Source organism: Hoplias malabaricus, chromosome X2 (genome assembly GCF_029633855.1).
Source record: "Hoplias malabaricus isolate fHopMal1 chromosome X2, fHopMal1.hap1, whole genome shotgun sequence".
In the NCBI taxonomy this organism is placed as follows: Eukaryota; Metazoa; Chordata; class Actinopteri; order Characiformes; family Erythrinidae; genus Hoplias; species Hoplias malabaricus.
Window position 1 is genome coordinate 3407172 of NC_089819.1, and position 22477 is coordinate 3429648.

At 40.3% G+C, this 22477-nt stretch overlaps 1 protein-coding gene across 1 annotated transcript in view; it reads left to right on the forward strand.

Moving 5' to 3' along the window:
• The window catches only part of LOC136676417 (protein phosphatase Slingshot homolog 1-like), a 72783-nt gene that overhangs the window by 19364 nt on the left and 30942 nt on the right, over positions 1 to 22477 (forward strand). The window contains exon 3 of the mRNA XM_066653419.1: positions 13435 to 13532. Within this exon, the coding sequence (XP_066509516.1) occupies positions 13435 to 13532 (98 nt within the window). The remainder of the gene's footprint in view (positions 1 to 13434; positions 13533 to 22477) is intronic.

Consider the following 22477-nt stretch of genomic DNA (forward strand, 5'->3'; position numbering starts at 1 on the left):
GTAGCAGCTGCTGTTTTTGATGTATGCATATATCCGTGTATAGGCTCAATATGTATGACTCCATATCCCGACTGTGTATAAAAACAAACCCCTTTATGAGTGTGGATATGCTGACTGGATTAAGCCAGACGCACACACACCTGTGTGTACAGCTCAGCCAGTGTGCAGGTGGCATCTCGACCCAGGACACCTGTCGGCATTTCCTGAGGTCTGCTTGGAGCATTGCAATTGGATGCAGTCCTCATGGTAATGCTGAGTCACATGGCCTGAGCTGGAGGGTGTTTTGTATGTACTGTGAATCAGCGTTACAGCAGTAGAGCCAGCCAGGGCTAATCTGGAAACACACACGCTCATGTAACATATGGCCAAGAGAAATGAAGATTCTGTTGTTGTCTCCTTTAAGCAATATTGATGTTTTGGGTTTATTATAATGGCATGTTTTATTAATTACAGCAACCTTAGGAATCAGGAAAACTGAAGTGATTGTGTGCCATATTTAAAGGCTGAAGGTTGGTGTTTCCTCTGTTCCAAAGGTAGACTAATATGGCTAAAAATTGTTTCCACTTTCTGCTGGTTTCACAAGTGGTGGCCAGCAGGTAATCCTCGCACTAGACTTTGCGCAGGTTTTATGCCAGATGCCCTACGTGGCACAACTCCACCCTTTTACCCAGGCTTGCAACTGGTAGCAGGAGCAAACAAGCACAAGCCAACCGCAATGTGGCTAAGTAAAGGGACCATATACACACCTGTGCAAAATGGAAGGGCCATGCCTAAAGGGTTATATATTTTGCAAGAATTAAACAGATACATAAAGTTACTTAGCATGGGATTCTTTTCTCTCTTATTATGAATCAAGGAGCCATGTTATGGAAATAAATATGTTTTTCAGTGCATTAGCCTTTTTATTTGTGTATCTGGAGCTCCAACCCACAAACGAGGAAATGAGGAATTTTTTATTTTTTTTATTGAAAAGTACATGCAATGTGCAAGAAAATAAGAATTGTCCCACGTCCTTGCCAGTTTGTGAGGGTCCAAAGATGAGGTTAATCTGAGTAAAACAGACACACAGAGCGTAGAGAAGTAAGAGTACTGATCAAATGTATAGAAGAGGAAAATCACTTAAAACCAGAGCTTCTGCTCCTTGCACCTCACTCCTGGGCTCTTGCACATGAACTGAGCTGAGACTCATTGTCATTTAAAGGAACGGGTGCTGAAACCAGTCGTTCTGAACGGGGCTGTTTTGACAGGGAGAGAGTGCTGCTGTGTTGTTTGATTTTGACCAAATATAGCAGATTTTCATTAAGACCTCAGAACTTTGTTTACTTGTGGAAAAGGGGCATTCTATCTTGTTTAATATTGAGGTTCTGCAGACACCTTCACAGAAAAAAAGATCCAGTATTGTTCCAACATTTCTTTGGAAATTAAGAGTATTAACTGGAAATGCAACTTTTATTTTTCTCAAAAAGCTTTAGATATTGGAACATAGATGAGTTTAGCCGAATAAACATTAGTGAGATCAGTACTAGGCTTGTCACAGTAAATACATTCTTTTCATACTATGGCGTTAAAATACGGCTAAAGGTTTTGAGAACCACAGTGGGCGTGGTTTATCTCCAGTAGCCAGTGGCTGACTAGATCCCGCCCTCCCGCTAAAACAGGGCCTGGACTCATAAGTGAGAAGCTTTTTGAACAGAAAGTGAGGCAGAGGAAAACAAAATTGAGAGGGTTTTGGAACTGAAAGTGATGCTGAGAGAAGTGTAACCAAGAAGAAGCCCAATGAAACGTGCAAATACCAAATAAATACAGCAATATTCTGTACACAACCATGTATTTAAATTTCTCAATATTATTAACAGTTCTCTCCTTTTTGAAATGTAATTTCTCAGTTATGGATTCTGCTTTTGGAGAAGTTAACTCAGTGCTCCAACACTTGCAAATATTCTAGCACCAGTGCTGCCTGCTGAAAAGAGTTTAGATACCACTCCGACTCTCAGAACACAAAAGCTGTGCAGTCATGGATGAAGGGCAGGACGCTGAACTGTATTGAACACGCTGACCATATACTGTGAAAAGTAATGTGTTTTGTAGCTGCTGCTCAGCATTTAAATGTGCTGCAGGTAGAAGGGCAGGGCACACAAAGCAGGACCCTTTGTGTCTTTAGTTTGGAGTCGTGGCTATTCATTAATTTATGACTTAAGAGCAGCTTCCAGTGGGAAAAAGTGCTCTCTGAAAGCAAACTGTGATACGTGAATGCGTCTGTGTCCCTGAGCTTCACGTTTTAAAACATTGCTGGTTACCACTTTAGAAGAAGACTACACTTATAAAGGTTTAGAAATGATTTTACAGTCTGTTTTAGGATAGTTGTTAATTAGGTTGTAAACACTTCAAACATTAATAATCATATGTAAAAAAAGTGGTACCTATTGTTTTATTACATTTTTTTAAGTGATAGCTTAGGTCAGCATATTAACACTGAGGATATTGACGTTTACGTTCTGTATTTTTGTCCTTCTTTCCTCTGTCTATTTTCTCTGTCTTCCTCTTCCTCTCTTTGTCCTCTCTCTCTCTCTCTCTCTCTCTCTGTCTCTCTCTGTCTCTCTCTGTCCATTCCCCATTCCTGTATTTCTTTTCCCGCTCTGCTTTGCCTCAGTACAGTCTTATCAGCTTTAAGAGCCCCCCGCCCCTCAGTTCCCCTCTTTAATCTGTTTGTGAGTGCTTGCAAGTGATAGAGTAAGAAAGAGAGAAATAGAGAAAGAGGGGATGAGTGCTTAGCTTCATCTTGTCTACGGCTGGACCCTCTTGCCCACAGCTAGATACTGAAGCAGAGTGGGCAGAGCTGGAGAGCTTCCTTCCTGTCCTGTGTCCTGGGATTGTCGTGACTTCTCCGAGCCTGGTGGGGGAAGCCCTTCTCTGCCTTTAGGCCCTAATAAGATTTAGCCGGAGCTCTGCCAGTTCATCCTATAGCCATAGGCATCCCATGCGAGACAGAGAGGGTGGACAGGCAGCAGCTGTGCTCCGGTCAGTCCAAATGGCTAGCCAGAGAATATCCTGTTGCTTCCAGTGAGGGGATTTTTTTTTAGTCTTGTTTTGCTGTTTGCTATCGGGGACTAAATACTGGAGCGTCCTTGATTTTTTATTTTTTTCACCCGTCATCCATCAATGCCATCTTGGACAATAACAAGCCAGTACCGACAGACTTAGACCTTGAGGACAAAAAGTTTGGAAGCTTCTTGATTTTCTTCTTATCAGACAAAGGAGAATAGCAGAGAAGAGAAAGCCACTCCTGTGAAGACTGGCCCTACTTTACGCCATATTGTACTATTTGTTATAGGGGTCCGAGCAGGGCAGGAACGCTTTCTTCTGTTATCCATCATCCTGTTGGTCTCTTTTAATTGTCAAAGCAGTTCAGGGTCTGCCAGAAGGAGGTACAAGGGTGGTTCTTTTATCAAAGAAGAGAAGAAGAGCAGCGCTTCTTGAGTTTTTTGTTTTGTAATAATGGACCAAGCAACAAAAGTGTTGCAAACTTCTTGTTATGTCCTCCATTCTGTTCTTTATCATTTGTAGAAAAACAGACGGCATCAGTGGGGAAAAAGAAGGGCATTTTGTCAAGGAAGACAAGAACAAGCGAGTGTCAAGATTGGTGTTCCTTTTGAGTTGTATTTTGCTGCAAATAATAGGGGTCCAGGCACTATAGGTCAAACCAGAACAACAGAACTATAAGTGAGAAGGGCTGGGATTTGATTTATTTTTATTTTTCACTTTTAATATATTTCCTTTTTTTTAAATTATTTTTTTAATTACATAAGCTGTTTGTTTTGGACCATAGAAGGTGAAATGGAGAGATTTTATATTCTCTCTCTCTCTCGCTCTCTCTCATTTTTCCATATACTCTTTTCCAGTCTCTCTCGGCCTGCCGTTAATCCAGCTCTGTTAAAAGCCAGGTAGTCTCTCTATTTGGGCAGCTTTCTCTGAAAAAAATAGACCCAGATTGTATTTGAGAACCCTGTTGGAGTTGTATTTTTTATTTATTTATTTATTTTTTTCTCCTCAAAGACAAAAGAAGATACAGACCTACACACACACACACACACACCGCCTCAGCCTGCCTCAGGCTCAGGGGCGGAGATCTTGCCAGTCACTCAAGAGCACAGAGTTGGGAAAGCCGGTTTGTCGTTCTCTCTTTCACTCTGTCTACCTCCACTCTCTTGTGAGGGAACACAGAGCAGAGAGAGGGAGAGAGAGAGAGAGAGAGAGAGGAAGCAAATGACAGGGCAAGCAAGAGAGGGAGGAGTAGCAACACATTCCCAGCCCACCAGGAACTTGCTCAAACAGAAAGAGGCTCATTCTGCCGGGGTCTAGCCACTGTGTACGTTCTCTCGTGTGCTGCATTTTGGGACGGGGCGACTGCTGGTTCTGGCTGGAGGCAAGGCAGCGCTCCCTGTTCCCAAGCAGGATGCACCTGGTGCTGGACACCCGTCCACAGGCCGTGCTCACCATGTTGCCGTACTTCGTGGAGAACGCAGTGCTCACACAGAATGAGATCTACCGCATGTGAGTGTGAACCTAAGGCTTAGGTTTTGATGTAAATGAATAGAAAGATTTTTTTTTTTGTTGTGTTTTTGAAACTTAAATTCTTGGACAGTTCTGAAGTCCTGTTGGTTATAGGCGCTAAGAATGAGAAATTATGAGAAAGGGAGAAAGTCTAAAAGGTGGCATTGGTATAGAGATATACTTGCAAGGCGTATGGGTACAAATATGTATTTTACATAGAGATTCACAGAGCATTGTCTCTAAAGGGACTAAAAATGTAGCAGTGGAATCCTAACATGCATTCAGACTGTTGTATTGTACGGCTGTATTTAGAGAGAATTTATGTGGAGAAACATTTGAAAGACCTACAGATTTACACTACATGGTCAAACGTTTGGCCATCTGCTCATTAAATGTGTGTACTGAAATGAAGGATATCAATAAGACGTCTGTCCACCTTTCCTGTGGTAACAGTTTCTGCTTTTTAAGATACTAGACTAGATATTAGAACTTTTGCTTGTGTGGATTTTATGGCAATAGCAGTGAGGTCACATACGGGATCCCAAACACAACTTCCACTCATCTCAGAGATTGTGCTCGTTTACTTCAGAGAATGTAGTTCCATTGCTATGCAGCCTAACGCTGGGGGCTTTATACCCTTCTAACCAAGGACCTTACGTTGATGTGCAGCTTCTCTACAGAGTCACATTTCATTTCATGCTTTTCTACCCTTCAGAACTGGGCATCTGTGTAACATTTGGAATTGTAGTGTAGTTATTAGCGGTGGGAATCACAGGGCATGTCACAATATGATATTATCACGATAATTGCCCACGATAACAGTGATATTACGATACTGTGAATTTACAAGACAAATCTCTATCCACTCAATGTACATTTAAGTACATAGCTAAGCTTGCTTGTTTCTCTTTAACATACACTGTGGTAACGTTAAATGTTTTCTCAACAGTTAGTTCAGGATGATGACGGACAAGGTGTCTTTGCATATAAGTTGTGTTGCCTTTATTTTAGTTGTCTGTACTTTATTTTAACAAGACAGTTCTTGCAAATCTCATAGTATTTGTTTATTTCGTTTATCCCTTCTGTGTTGTGAAAGCCAAAGTGGGCTCAAACTTTTGACTTGAAAGAGGATGGTGCTTGATTTTTTTTTCCCACCATTTCTCCACTGAGAATTTCTTTTTCTTCTCCGCAGGTTTACCATATTTATTTGATTAGCGCCAACACATGGAGTATTGAAGCAGTGACTTTATGAAGTCTTGGGGAGTGTAGAGCACCTACGTTTCAGTAAAAATATTGGTATTTGATGCCACTTATTGGTAACGTATCGCAAACGTTAATTATACGATATACGGCTGTATCGATATTTTGTATATTTATACATTTATATTCAGAAGGTACCAGGCTGAAGATATCGCTTTTACCAATGCTATAGGATTTATTGAAAGGAACATTACGTTGTTTAATGTGCTCCTGTAATTATGTGCATGTGGCATGTGAATGGTTTTCCAATCAGAATAAGCATAATGTGAAATTGATTACAGTATTGCGTGCTGAACAGGCTCTGTTTGCTATTCTTCCTGTCATTTTCCAGACACTGGTCATGAAACTTTAATATTACAGAGCAGCTTAGGCAGTGCTGAGGTCCCTGAATACTTGCATGGCATATGACCACTGCTCAAAAGTTTGGAATAACTGTTACAGTTTGTTGAATGGATTTGCATAACATTTTTAATTAATGATGATGCTATTTTGCAGTAATTTGTAGGAAGCGGTAAAAATTGATGAACACACACACAAAAAAAAAAAAAAAAAACATGCTAAGCTTTTTTTATGGATGATTATACTGATTAATGGTGGCACTGATAGATTTCTAAACAAAATAAATTTAATTTGGATGCCAAACACATCTTAATTTATTGACTGCATTTTAATGACCAAGCTGTTTTAACCAGTGCATCAATATATTGTTACAGTTATGCCATTCTGCATGGATCAGCCTTGTAGAAGAGGTACACCAAGCTACGTGCATGTCAGCAGTTCATTCAGACATATTTGTTTAAAACCTCTCTTGAGGATAGAGTTTGGGACCAAGCCTTTCTTTGTGAAAGATCTCTATTGATGTCAAGCTGTGCAGGTCATTGTTATTGGTTATCGTGAATACAGCTTGCTCTTTGCCACATTAGAAATCTCTCATTGTTAAAAATGACAATGTCTGTGCTACTTTGATTACGTTGTTTTTTTCAAGGATGGTTTAATCTGTTGAATTATGAAACCAGAAGTGGAGTATTTTAAACCTGATGTCAATATACTGTTTGCTTAAAGGGCTGTGGCTTTAATATGACCTATATAAGTTAGTAAACTCTATTATACTGCAGATTATTATTTATTTACTTCCTGTTTACTTATTATTTATTTACTTCCTTTTTTTTCTGAAGTCCAGGGTATTAATAAGTAGATATTCCACCTTTGCAGCAGGAACAGCCACTACTCCTCATGGAAATTTTGCTGTAAGCATCAGAATGTTTAACTGTGTGGATTTGATTGCCACAAAAACATAGGTTAAGTCAAGTATGGATGCTGCCAGACTACTTGTAGATCACAAACACCACTTTTTATTGGAGGAGTACATATTGTTGGTGTGTAGTGTCGCTGTCCAGTGAAAAACATGTATCTCCATATTTGAGGAGATATTTTGTTTTTTACTTAATCACTGGAACACAACAGTTGGCTCTCACACTGTGTGAAAAATTCATGATGAATGCACCAGTAGAATTGTTCCAAAATTACTTGGAATAATTATTTTTTACATAGATACATAGTTTTTCTATCTCCTGTAAAATTACCAATTTGGAGTTGTATATGTTTCATCGGATTTGTGACGATTATCTAATGCCACTGAGGCAGTGGGTGCATCCTAATGTAGTGGAAATTGCTCATTAAAAGAAGTATCTACAATGTTTGGGCATAGTGTCTGAATTTTAGGGCTGTGCCATATTGTATCTTTCGCAATAATATTGTCATAAGTTTTAAAACTATATAAAAAAAACCGATATTGTGATAAAAGTGATATTCTGACTTGTTTACGTAATGACATTAAGCATGTTATTCATAATATGGTGTACATTTTTTACATGAGTCGTTTAGGCACAGTGAAGTACGGTGTAAGGTGGCTCTGAGTTGGAGGAATTAGCTTCAAAAAAGGAGAGTGACATCAGTAGTGTGGAGGTGGTTTGGTTACAAAATATGAGATGTACCTTAAACCGTTGTATTATGTTAGAAATGACAAACACATATTATTAATATATTAAATATATTTAATTTAATATATTTAATATTAATATAACATTTATTTTGTTGCAGTAGTCTGTTCTTGAATGAAACAAAAATATTTTTCAGTGTTTTGTCATATAAGAATATCGTTATTGCCAAAACACCCTGAAATATTGTGATATTATTTCGGTGCCATATTGCCCACCCCTAATGAACATAAATGTGGCATCCATTTTTAAGGGGAATAAATTGCAGTTTTGTCAGTTTAAGGATGTGAGAAGAGACGAGTGGGTGTTCGGAGTAATATAAGGAAATAAGTGCAGAGTTAAAAGGTTATAAAATTGCTCCTTACTAATTTTTAACAAACTAACTTGGCACTGTGCTGCGCTGTGAATTTGACACCCTCTTGGAGAAAACGGGAAGAGAATAAATGAAGCCATGACTGCAATCTGTTTCTTGCACAGGATCAAGTAAGAATTGTCCAAGTGCTGTGGTAGGCATCCACCAGTAAGTATTTAAGAAAATAGGGACAAGCTGTTATGCAATAGCATCAGCTCCTAGCTGCTTTATTATAATGCCTAAGATGAAGTTGATGTAGGCCTGGTTTGAACTGGAGAAATGGCTTAGCGTGCAGTGTTTATCCTTTGGGGTTTTGTTTTGCTGAGCTGTCATGGAAGGCGGGGAAGTGCCTGACAGTAAGCCATTGGTGCGTAAGCGGGTTACGATCATTAGCACAGCATTGCTTTTGAAAATTATAATGCCAAATGTCATCTGTCAGAATACATAGGGCTGAGTGACAGGTCGTTCCATTTCTAATTAGCACATGAATTTGCTGGAATACTTCAGTAAAGCCTTTGTACTTGGGTTATGAATGCAACTCAGGTATTCCTCAAGACTGTTAGGGCTGAGTGCACGTTTGAGTGTACACACATACATACACACATGCTTGAGGCTCTTGTTTGCTGCGATAGGTAGTATATTTTTAGCCAGCTGTAGTTTGCGGGGTTTGTGATAGCAGGTTCCCTGAGGCTGCTGGCTATAGAGAACACTTGGTTGAGTTTGCCCCAGTATGACAAGCTTGTTCTCTGATTTATTATGCCATCAAACCTGGTTTATATGAGACATTACACTGTGCTGGTTCTGGCTCTTTGGTGTCTCTGTTTTTTATAATATATATATTTTTTTGTATTTTGTATTGAGTCTGCAAACCCGACTGCAAATCCAACAAAATTTTGTCCTAACCTTACTTTATGCTGACACAATTCTCAGCGACACTTCCAATTCCACCTAATTGTAGCACAATAAAATTCTGTCTGCACCCAACTGTAATCCAAGAAAATTCTGTCTCATCCCAAAAACATATGTAAAAGAAGAGTCAACAAAGGCCTAGACCTTTCTTACAGATGACCGATCTAATCTGGAGGACTTGCTGCAAATTCTGCTGGTTTTACGTAATTAACGTAGTCAGTAGGTCTTCTAAGGTTTGAACCAACTCAAGCATTCATGAAAACAACAATGCACACCCCTTGCCTGAGGAAAAATATCTTTCCAAGCGTTCACCGTGATGCACATTCTGAATGGTGATTATTTGTTTACTCGTTTACTTTATGATGTTTGTTTTCTTATTTAGAATATGAGCATTTTTTTATTCTTCAGAACCCAAATATATTTTATGACACCTTTGCTAATTTCTGAACTTTTTCTGGGTTTTGGGCTCATTTTACCAAGTTAGCTAAGATGCCTCCAGGCCACTGGAGAGCCGAACACATTTGAGAAGTCCTGCCCAACTCAGAATCAGCTGACAGACGTCCGCACTGGGTACTGCTTACGATGTGATGAACTGAGTAGTTGGGTCATCCTGCACACTCAAAGAGAAGCCCCTCTTTCGACCAAATTAAGTCTGGTTCTTGAACTGGTTCCCTTCTGCATTCTTGGAAGCTTGGTGTTCTCCAGGACATAAATGGATAGAATAAGCACAGAGTCATGGTTTATCCATTGTTTACAGCAGGGTCTGTGCAGCGTTGTATATGACATGTGTAAGTGATTCAGGGTCCTGGGGTTGTGGGTTCAATCCCTGCTCCGGGTGACTGTCTGTGAGGAGTTTGGTGTGTTCTCCCTGTGTCTGTGTGGGTTTCTTCCCACATCGGTATGTGGATTGGCTACTCAAAATTGTCCATAATTGTGAGTGTGTATAAAAATGTGCATGTGCTCGCTTCACTAAGGTAGATGAAGTGCATTCATTGTACAGTGACAATTAATTGCACACGACTCTTGAGTTGAGTTTGGGCCCAAAGAGCTCAGCAGTGTTTCTGCATAGAATTAATGTATGGTTTTTCCTTCGAGAAATAAAAAGTGTCAGGTTGTTTTTCCTGAAGCGATAGCCAGCTGTATGAAATGACAGTGGTTTCTAATGTACTCCACTGCCCAAGTGACTATATTTATCAAGTTAACCTTGCTGGTTTAACTTGCAGAGTGTTCAGTGGTGTTTGGACTTGCCCTACACTAGATTTCCAGAATCTTTTCACAATATTATGTATGATATATATAATAGGGATGGCTGGATGCATATTTGTCATACCCTCAGTTCGCTGAGCCTAATATCTGTGAGCACAATGTCAAGTGAAGTGTTTTTCTGAGTGTTTGCACTGTGCTTGGCTGCGCCGTTCAGTTCAGCACAGCCTGAAAGGGCACAAACAACACGTCTGAGAACAAAGACCAACAACTGGCACTGGAGGAACAGAAAAGTTTGAAGTTTGACTGTTTAGAAACATATAGGCTTAGAAAAGTGAGCTAAGGGTAAACTCCACAGCACAGACCTTGTTCATGCAAACTCAAATCACACACACTTAAAGTCAAGCAAAAGGTCTTTAGGGTGTTTTGTCAGATTTTAACTTCTCTCTCTTTTAAGCCCAAATGGACCCTAAACTCACAGGGGCAGCTGTGGGCTAATGATTAGAGGACCGGGCTTGGCACTAGAAGGTTGCCGGTTTGATCCCCACAACCATAGCTGAAGTGCCCTCGTTTGAATTACCACAGAAACTCATTTGTAACTCCAGTTATTTTGATTTGCAGCATTTTTAGTCTGTGTTTACTTTCATGCAGTTAGCGCTCTCCTGAATTTAGAGTCCCAAACACAGGGTTTGTACAAGCTTGGGTGTGTGTAATTGGATGTTTGCCAACACAGGGTGCACCTTAAAGTAATTGAGTTCACTATTTATATTATGTGTTGCCCACATTTGAAAATGTAGTGTAAAATAATTTTTACTGGATACTTTGTAGTACATGTGGTTGCACAGTGGTTATAGATGCCTCCACTACCACCTGTATGATCACTAAAACATAAAGTATGTGCATTTGCCAGGTTTTCTGTCTGTAAACTCAGCGTTAATCCTAATGGCTCACTGCAGACAAAAGCCCCTTTTACTTGTACGGTTTCAGAAGCCTTGCTACGAAACTTTGCATAATTACACACCTCAGGATGAGTGCAGTGTCTTTGATTTACCTCTCTCTCTCTTTTCTGTGGTTTCTTGTCACATCCATCACTCTCTTTTTCTCAGACAGGGCGTCAGACATCAGCCACCCTTACCCTTAGGCCTGGTGTAAATTTGTGGCAGGCAGGATGGACAGAGAGAGAAATAAACGGGGGTGAAACAAAAGCCCCTGTAATCTGCAGACACCCCCGCATCCTTTACACAGCTCAAATTTGTTTTGGAGTGAGAGAGCGATAGAGAGAGAGAGGGAGAGATGGAGGGGTTGGAGAGAAACAGAGAGACTGGAGAAAAAGGGAAAGTGAGATTCAGATAAAGTGAGAGGGAGTAGGGGGGAAAGAGAGGTGGCAGGACAAAGCCACTTCTGTTTTTGTCTCTTTATCTTTTGAGAGTGGGCGTGGCTCAGAGTTCCTCAGGACACTGGACACAAGCCATGGAGAAGTCCAGTCAGAGCAAGACAATGGTCTAAAAATTCAGGAGGGTGAGTCAGCACAAGGTCGTGACCCCAGTTGGACGAGGAAAGAAAACCCCACAGCCCAGTAATGTTTGGTGCCCTTCCTCCATCCCTCCTGCTTGGCAGGTTGACTCACATGCTGGAGATGGTTTAGTTTAGAAGGGGAATTCCATTGATTTTTCATATTGTCTTTGTAAGAAAATCGTTGTTAAGAGGTTTGATGTGAAAGGCGTTATTCTTGAAAACCCATCAGTCAGTTTTTCAGTGGGGGTGACAGGAACCAGACATCTTAAGTGTTTGATTCCTCTCAAAACTCCAGTACAGAATTATATAAAAAGCAATGGTTACAGATGCATTTTATTGTAGTGGTGTTAAAGGCAACTTTGGCAATTTCAGGGAACTGTTGTTCTCTCGTTTGTTTACGTTCATTTTTATTCTTAAAATAAAGTTTTTATTCCAAAAAAAAGTACCAAAATTGGTGAGTTACAAATGACTTTCTGTGTTAATTGAAACAGTGAATAATTTCTGAACAGTGAATAAGTTCTAATTTTCACATTCCACTTTAAATGGTGCAGGTGCCAAACAAAATGGGACCTCTGAAGCATTCAATGATTGGATCTGGTTAGGGATAAGGCTATATTGCAGTTATTCTGCTGTATTTCCAAAACTTTGTTTGGTGTAACTGCTGGAATAGGGAAACCCCTAAATGCTAGTGGTCATATCATTATCGTAAATTGTGATTCACTTCAGATTTCCTCGTGGGGAACTCCAGGTGACAGCCTCCATTTGTTTTCTATAATTTGCTATGAATTGTTGGCTCATTTGATACAGGATCACATCATGAATCACTGATAAAACCAAAAATATTTTTCAGGTACCCCTGTTTTGAACTTGCAGCCTTGTTATTCAGTCTGAAATATGTGGAGGTTGATGTGATTTAACGCCGTCCACCTGTTTTTTGTTCTTGCCAAGGAGTCAGACATGGGAAATTAACCGTCATCCCGCTTGAACACACAAACCATGAAGAGCTGTCATGAGCATTCGCGACAGAGCAGGTGAAACAGCTTGCATAACCATCCCCAAACCTAACTGTTCCTGAGATGACTCCAGATTGGGATAAAGCTTCCAAACTAGCATAGCCTTCAGGAGTTTTTTAAACCTGGCTCAACCCGTGTCATGTCATGAGATTTTTCCCATCTCTAGATATGGTGAACATATTGGAACTTTTGGCAGTTTTTGTAGAAGATTCTCATTTACGTTTTGCCACTCACCGGAGGTGGTGTGGTGCTGTGTTCATTGGACCTTTATATCAGTTAATGGGGTTGGTATGGTGGCGAGTGTATTAGACCTTTTTGCACTTTGTTCTTAGCATGGTTGTAGTGCTATGTGCATTGGATCTATTTGCCAATTCTTGGAGCCAGTGTGGTGCTGTATATAATGGACCTTTTTGCCAGTTTTCTATGTATTTTCAACATTTTGACACATGCTGTATTGGCTGGGATTCTGTGTACATTAAGACTTTGGCTGTAGCTGGAGAGAGTGTTTTTTATTTTCAGAGCACATCTAGAGTAAATAGCACTTTGATAAGAAAATAATCAGAAGAATTTGAACAAAATAGCTATATAATATAACATTAAATAATTTCCTTTCTTTTTTCTCTCTCTGTTTCAGTTTGAGTGAGAGCTTTTTCATGGTGAAGGGGGCAGCATTGTTTCTTCAGCAGGGCAGTGCACAGGGTCAGAGGACACACCCCCACCACAAACATGCAGGTGAGTGCACATGCACCAGACACAAACAGAAACATAGTTTTATCTTATTATATAAATACTAATCCGCCTTTACACTGCATATTCTTCTATGTCTCTTTTAAAACATGTCTAAAATATCGAAATACAATGTACAATGTAGATGGCAATTTACATCTGTTTTGTAATTGTATAGAAGTGTACAAAAGTCATAATGTAGCTTTCATTTAATTAATTTTCAGTCAAAAATACAATTAGGCACAGATTATTTATTTTTCAATCAACATATTTACAGACAATTGCAAGCAAAATCAAGTACAAATTCAAATCAGTATTTACTTTATCTATTTACTTTAATGTAAAAGGTAAAGCGGATACCCCTGAGGAGATTAGATATACGACAGGCTAAAGATCGCACAAGGAACAGGAAAGTCAAAGGAATAAATATTAAAAAGCAGGAATTTCCAGTTTTCTCAAAAATAATTCAAAGATACAGAATAAATGGAACTCCAAACAACTAATACCTCCAAAGCCGTAGGCTGCGTTCACATTACAAGCTTCGTTCGTCAATTCCAGTTTTTGGCTCAGATCGGATTTGGTGGTTTCACATTCATAAGTGTAAGTGGCCTGTATCTGTCTTTATTGTGAACGAATCTGTCTCCGAACAGACACGCTGGTGCACACTAAAACATTTATGCACATCGCCTCTTTCACCAAGAAAGACAAATTTGTTTTAAAACGTCAGAAACAGACACATTGATAGCTTATGTGGCATCACATTTTGGCCAGAAGGACTGCAATCGTCTTGTCGACTGTACATGATTAGAATGAGAAGGCGTAAACTGCCCATTGGGTTTTACTGTTAGGCCAAGGGATTGGCTGAATCCCAAATGTCTCCCTACCTTCTTTGTAGTGCACATTGTAGATAATAAAATAACAGTTTCTGCACTTATAGTGTATTTTACATAGAATTATAAAACAGTAATAGGCCTTAAGCTTCACATCTTCCAGTAGAACTAGTGCCCTCTCTGGGTGTAGGAGTTTTAGTTTCATAATCTTTGAAGTGCACTATCTAGGGAGTTTCTGTGTTATTTGGGACACTACTCAAGCCTGTCCTTCGTTATTGTTTTGCTGCTGATTCTGGCTGAGGTGAAAGCTCTAGACAAAAAGATGCATTAAATCGGATTTGACAAGTCTTCACAGCCATGTAAAGATCAGATATGAGTCACATTAGCGCAGAAAATGATCATTTGAGACACTCCAGACTGGTAATGTGAACAGCCCTAGTATTGCTCCAAGAATTTCATCAGATTAATCAGACTGGACAAATTCAAGTTCCACTCAGATCTGAAAAGCTGCAGTTTGGTGTCCATCCCTGTGCTTAGAAAAGACTCATTGCTATGGGTCTGATGCGGCGCGGTCGAGAAGGAAAGATGCAATACCGCACTGGGATAAATGAGTTCATTTTTCTGGCCAAAGTGTAATTCTCATGAGAATTTTCCAAGTACTTCTAAATTGTGATGCACTGGTTCTATCATCTGTGTACAACTACTCTGTAAATAATACCTCCAGTCAGATGTGTTCAGTTTTTATTATACCAATATTTCTCTCTCCTTTCTGCTTCCCTCCCTTCACAATTTCTGCTATAAATCTCCCAATCCTCTTCAGCTCTCACTCCCTTTTTCTCTGCCTGTGCTCTGCCCCTGATGCTGTAGTGATAACCTTCAGCCAGCGCTGTTCAAGTATGTGTGTGTCCTGAGGCTGTGTGAGGACAACAGATGCTGTACAGCACCTGCAGTGGCTCATAACACTCTCAGGGCCTGAGAATAAACACACACACACACACACACACACACACACACACTCCACAGTGCTGGTTAAGCATGTTCCAGACAAGGGTGGCATGCGTGTGTTTTTGTGGATTAGCCGGATTAGCGGTTTAGCGCAGCATATTGGAGATGTTAGCACAGCACTTCTGTTTCAATGTGTGGGATGAGGTGTAGGGCAGGGGTAACTGACCACACTCTAGAGTTTCCATTCAGCTTTATATATAACGTATTTTATCCCACACACCAGGTGGGTGATACCTCCTGTCTGCTTCTGCTCACTGACAACATTATGGGGAATGCTTTTTACAGCCACAGTGTAGCATTATACAGCAAACGATCACTGGATTAGGAACACCTATTCATCCAGAACACATTCATTGTCCAGTCTTTTAATTCCACTGACCATACCGCAGTAGTTTTACAGTTACAGACAGTAGTCCCCATGTTTCTCTGCATACTTTCTTATCCCCAATTCACCCTGTTCTTCAATGTTCAGGACCACCACAGAGAATGTGACATTCTTAGCACACAGTGTCGCTGATGTGGTGGTGGTGGTGGTGGTGTGGTAGCGTGTATTGCGCTGGTACAAGAGGATCAGACACTTTTTGAAACACTGTGTCTACTCACTCTCCACTCTTTAATACACACCTACCTCATTGGTCCACCTTGTAGATGTAAAGTCAGAGACAGTAGCTCTTCTGTCGCTGCACAGTGTGTGTTGTTCATCCTCTAGTCCTTCATCAGTGGACACAGGACGCTGTCGGCTGGATGTTTTTGGTTGGTGGACTTTTCTCAGTCCAGCAGCACTGCTGTGTCTGATCCACTGCTCAATGGAGCTGATAAAATGAACAATGAGTGTAGATACAATGTAGGTTGTCTCAGCCACCGATGCTTCGCCCACAGGCTGACGGAGAGTCTGATCATTTCAGCAAACCTCACTGTCAGGATTCTTCCAGATGGCTTTCTGCCTCCTCCTGCACCTCATGCCAAAATAGCAGACTTGTGATTGGTCATTTATTTGCCTGTGTCTTTATTTTATATTGCTTGCCACTTTCACAGTGACGACACACTCTCTGTCCTCTCTGGGAAGCCAGGACTTTTTATTCCTGCCCTTGTCTGTGGCCAGGCTATGGTCACCGAGCCAGTACTAGGTCAGGATCCCTCTCTGCTGTAGATCTCTGATGCTCAGGAGATACAGTTCCAGTCTGTACCCTTTTTTATTGCACAGAAACATTCGTTCTCCCAGTGTTCTAGATACCTGTCCTTGTTGTTAGTAACGAGTTGGTTTTAGAAGGTGGTGTGGGTGGGGGTGATGTGTTGGAGAGTGCTATGATGTGTGTTAGAGCCTGACTGAGGCTTGGAGAGTCTCAGGACTGGGATATTGTGGGGACTCTTCTCAGGGTGTTTGCTCTTGTCTCTGTAGTGCTTTAAACTGCAGGGTTTCTTTGGGACTGGAAGTTTAGTTGAGTGCAGAAAGTCATTCATTCATTCATTCATTGTCTGCAACTGCTTATCCAGTTCAAGGTCGCAGTGGGTCTGGAGCCTACCTGGAATCACTGGGCGCAATGCGGACACCAACGTAGTTTCAGCTCCCAGAGATGTGAAACGTTAAGTAAATGAATAAACCTTGAATGACATGTTCAGAGGCATTACAAATTAGCTTTGGCTGGTTGGGGGTTCTGGTTCCAATCAATGGAACAAGAACAACGCAGCAAAGGCAGAACTTGCCTGCTTGGGGTAAATAAACTCCCTCTCACTTTGAACATCTTGTCCTGCCATTTGTACTCTCATATGCCCCAGTTTTCTTTATTACTCTCCTTGTTAACCCACTTAGCTCATCTGATGTTATCTCAGCACCGTTGTTTCAGCTGCTCTTGATTATGCTGCTGATGGCAAAAAAGGGGGTTTGATTTTTACATGTTATTTTTGAATACATCATCTAGTCTGAGGACACAGGAATGATACACCATCCTTTTTTGGGTGTGTTGGGGGGGGGTGTTCATCATGATGAGAGAAAGAGAGGAAGAGTTGTTTGTAAAGGTTGTCAAAACAGTAGTATAGAAAACATTGGTATAAGGTGTTTCTTGTACACTTGCATGTCTGTATCGCTCATGTCATGTCAAACTCTTGTGATATTTTTGTTGACGTGAACATGCAACCATGATTCAGATCATTGTTGGAACAAGTAAGTTGGCAACCCTCAGAGATTTACATCATTGTTTACTCTGAAGGAACGGTAGAAATACTTCTGGATACGAGTGCCTATGTGCTAAATTCAGTGTTCATAGATGTTTTTGTTAATAGCTTGGTGAAAATACAGTATAGACAAAAAAATATGCTTCAAACATTTCCTGAACTCAAAGAGTTTGGCCTTTTGATTCTGTCTCAAGAGATAGGGGAAAGCCGTGGCCTAGTGGTTATGGAACTGGGCTTGTAACCAAAAGGTTGCCGGTTCATGACTGAAGTGCCCTTGAGCAAGGCACCTAACCCCCTGCTTCTTGGGCGTCCACCAATCCAGGCATGTGTGCTCACTGCCTAGTGCCCTGGTGTTCACTAGTGAATGTGTAAATATGTGTAACTGAACAGGTTGGGTTAAATGTGGTGAACAAATTCCTCTGTGTGCAAGCACTGTGGCCAATAAAGTGATTCTAATACATGACACATTTAGTTATAGTTGTGAAATTGGTGGGTTCATGTATCCGTCTTCATTTTGTTTGAAACTAACCAATGAACACTCACAAAGAAAGGGAAGTGTTCACAAGAGATGTGAGGAATTTCTGAAATCGGACATTGGCTTTACAGGTTTACAGCCAAATGATCTCTTATCACAGGGTTCAAGATCAAATGGGGCGTCATTACAGAGAGAGAGAGACAAAATTGTTATGGACATGAACATACAGGACTCAAGTGCATTTAAAACAGAATATAAAAAGATTTGCAAAAATGTAGAAAATGTTCTTGGGTCCTGGAGGTTTAAGATGTGGATATCAGTAAAAGGTGAAAATACAGAACATTTTATTCATTCTAACCCTGCACACTAGGCAGGATCATGATTTGTGATGTAAAGTAGGTAATGGTTGTCCTCAGAAAAAGCCAGTACTCCAAGTAGTGGAGAGTGGGGTAAGATGTATATGAGCTGTGTATCTTCGTGACTGTGCACTTTTATTGTGCACCACCCACCATTTCTGCAACACTGTGAAAATAGGATCACATAGGCAGGGTTGTTAAGGGGTTGTGGGCTTTTAAAACTGATTTAATGGCTGCAACATCAAATGTCTAAAAATAATTATGATGTATTTTGGTGATTTACCAATGTATAAAACCATTCAGACCATTTAGCTAAATATTAGTAGGCTAAAAATTGGTAGGCTGCCTAGGTTTTTTGGGGGGGCTTTCTCCTGCCCCTAAAATGGTGGCTATGAGGCAAAGTGAGGCAAATACTATGGGGTAAAATTTAATTTTAATGTATTGTTTTCTAGTGCATTTCCCTCATAATCATTTTCTAGTAATCAGATGTTCTGCTTTTGCAAACCCTCAAAAGATGTGTGTCAGAACACAGAAATAAATTAACTATGATCATGCTGAAAATAGAATAACTTTGTATGTCAGAGGGTGTGCAGCTGGGGTTAGCTGCTCCCCTTTGGCAATGACCTGAGGTCACTGAGGGTTAAGAAAGTGGAGTTGATTGTAAATGAGTTGAAACAGAAATTTGACCCAGGGCTACTTTGCAAAGTTGCACCTGTTTATTCTTAAAGCAGTGTAGGATAGCAAGAGCAATGTATGTAACAAAGCAGAGCTAGAATATGTTTCCCACTTTTACACATGGATGTTAATGTGTAGAAGGCCAATAACTGATCCTGGACCAGCATTCTTCTTTAGAAAATGAACCAGAGTTGGAAGAAATCTGAAACTAGATAAACTAGGTGGGTTTGTTTAAATTAAATCCAGTTTCCTGAGAGATTCTTTTCAGATAAGACACCAGACACGTTATCACCATGACAACCACAGGAGGAGGGATTGTGGAGGGCGCACAATGACAGTGATGGAAAACTAGTTACCTGCAAGGCTGCCAAAGACAAAAAAAAAACAGTCCTACAAAATAGGAGTTCAAACAGGTTCAATTCTATTTATAAATAAAGGAAAAACAGCCAGAGAAACTGAGCATGAAGCATCAACTGATATGAACCCAAACTGTCGATGGTGGTTTAGATTTATGAGCTCGTCTGACTGACACGTGATCTTCACCATCCTTTGCTGCGTTGCCCAGATTCATGCCAGGGCAACTTGGGAACAGCACGCATAATAATGAGTGTAAAATTTGTCTTTGTCTCGAGACTGGATTTCTGGCTTCGATGTGCTTTTCAGGTCGTGGAGAATGGGGTTTTTTGCTCATTTGGAAGCCCTGAATGAGTGTGATTAAGTGTGGGAATGTTTATTTTAATTGACAGGGGTTACAGTGGTGTATAGGCAAAATTTACAGCAGCTGGTGTGGAGGCCAAGCTTGAAAGTCCCTGAGACGTTGATATATTGAAGATGAAATCCAACAACTATTGTAAATCTTTGAAGCTTCATGAGAAGATTAAGGCCTTCCAGGCCACCCCATAGCTACACAATTAGGAGAGTCATTCAATAACAGTCAAACATAATCTGAATGTATGTTTTCCTTAATCTGATACATTTAGGTTTAAAGACTTAAGCCAAATGTACAGTACAAGTTCAGAGGTCTATTATTTTCTGTACATATTTTGTTGATAATTTGTTGATCTCTTAAAGGAACACTTAGTAAGATTTGAGGAGGGTGGTAATTTCCTACTCTCCTTCAAAAGTTACATAGTATAGTTTCTGCAATGTTGAACCCAGAGTAGCAATGACAGAGGCTCTGTTCCCATTTATTAAAGATCAGTGAAGCATCACAGTGATTTTAAAGCTGTAATTATAGTGCTCGAAAAGCACTGTATTGTTATTCCTCGTCTTAAATTTTATTATTACTCTTCTGCAGTTTTCTGTGATTAATACAGCTTGAACCGCTTAATGTATAGACTTAGTTAAAACAGTATTTCGAAGCTCTCTGCTTTGAGAGGTATGCTATGTATAGATGTAATGTTTTTAATAAATTTGCATTTAAATTTAAAAAAATCCCCCACTGAAATGAATGGGGGAATGTTCAGATTCAAATCTTAACTGCCATTGATGATGTCACCGTCACTCTCTAACTAAACCTAACTGAGTCTCACAGACACAGCACATATGCACAACCTCTCTTCTCTCTCACTGACACACACTCACATCCCCATCCCACACACACAGTCACAGGCACAAACATACACCGATCAGCCCCCAGGACGCCCAGAGGACCACCACAGAGCAGGTATGGTTTTCATGGCGGATCATACTCTGCGCTGCAGTGATACTGGCATGTTAGTGTGTGTTGAGCTGATACGAGTAGATCAGACACAGCAGGGGTGCTGGAATTTTTTTTTAACCCCTCAGTGTCGCTGCTGGCCTGAGGACAACCAACACAACTGTACAGCAACAGATGAGCTACTGTCTCTGACTTTACATCTACAAGGTGGACCGAAGTAGTATGATTGTCTAACAGAGTGGACAATGAGTGGACACAGGGTTTAAAAACTCCAGCAGCCCTGTTGTGTCTGATCCACTCGTACCATCACAACACATAGAGCTGGGCGATATGGCCAAAAGTGTTATCATGATAAGTTTTTCTATATTGATCGATCTTGATATTTTTCACACAATTAACATTATGTCACACTGTGACAAAGGACATCCTTCTATAAACGTAGACTGAATACACTAAATTAATAAATAAATAATCACTCCCTGTGCTGAACTGTAAACATATTGCACTTGACCCATTAGAAGGCTTACAACAGTGGAAGGCTTGTAACAGTGGGAAAGCTAGAACGTTTTCAGTTTCGCACATTCATTCATGCATTGTCTGTGACCACTTATCCAGTTCAGTGTCGCTGTGGGTCCGGAGCCTACCCAGAAACACTGAATGCAAGGCAGGAACAGTTCCGCACCTGGGAGGGTTTATTTATTCTTTGCCGAGTGTTTTATTTTATTTTTTTAAATATGAGATGCAGCCTGCTCTATGGCGTCAGGATCCAATTCAAAATCCGTGAGTGGGGGAAAATTATTTTGTGTGAGGAAAAGCCACGTCAAGCAACGAACAGTGCTCTTGCAAACGGAGAAAAACAAAAAAAAAATATATATATATATCATTTTTTTTAAATACATAAACACAAGCACTTGAATAAAACGTTATATTCTTGTTTACGTTCTCACATTTATGCCGTCTCCTATGTTCATTTACCGTAATAGCATGAGTATACACGCCTGATAGAGTGCAGCTGGCTGTGCTAACCAGGAATAGAAATGAAGGTTTATTGAGCTCTATTACACAAAGCTTACCATTGATATTGAGCAAAAATTAATCGTGAAACAAATCAATATTGTTTTATTGCCCAGCACTTAACACACTACTAACACATCAGTGTCATTGCAGTGCTGAGAATGATCCACCACCAAATTAAACCGGCTCTGTTGCGGTTCTGTGGGGACCATTTGAAAAACGGTGAAAAAGGGCAAACAAAGTATGCAGGGAACAGATGAACTTCAGATTGCAGTTGTGGAACTACAAAGTGCCCCTATGGACAATGGAGCTGAGAGAAGGGACAGTGAGTATAGAAGCAAGGAGGATGGCATAATGATATGGGTGATGGGTGTATATTTATTCTCAAACAATCGCATACACAAAAGCACTCACACAAAATCACACACACACACACACTCAGAATTACACACAGTTACACACACTCACATTCAGAGCAACAGACATACTCACACACACATACACACACACACTTTCAGCTCTTTTCAAGCTCTATGTATTTCCTTCAGGAAATGCAAATCTAGTTATTATTCTTCTCCAGTTTTCTGCAATAAATACGGTCCGAACCTTTTAAAGTACAGACTTTGTTCAAACTGCTTTTTGAAGCTCTCGGCTCTGAGAAGTGTGCTATGTATTTTTGTAGTCATCTGATTTGTCGTTCTTTATAAATTTGAATATAAAAAAAATCCCCCAATGAAATACATGACGGAATGTAATCTTAACGG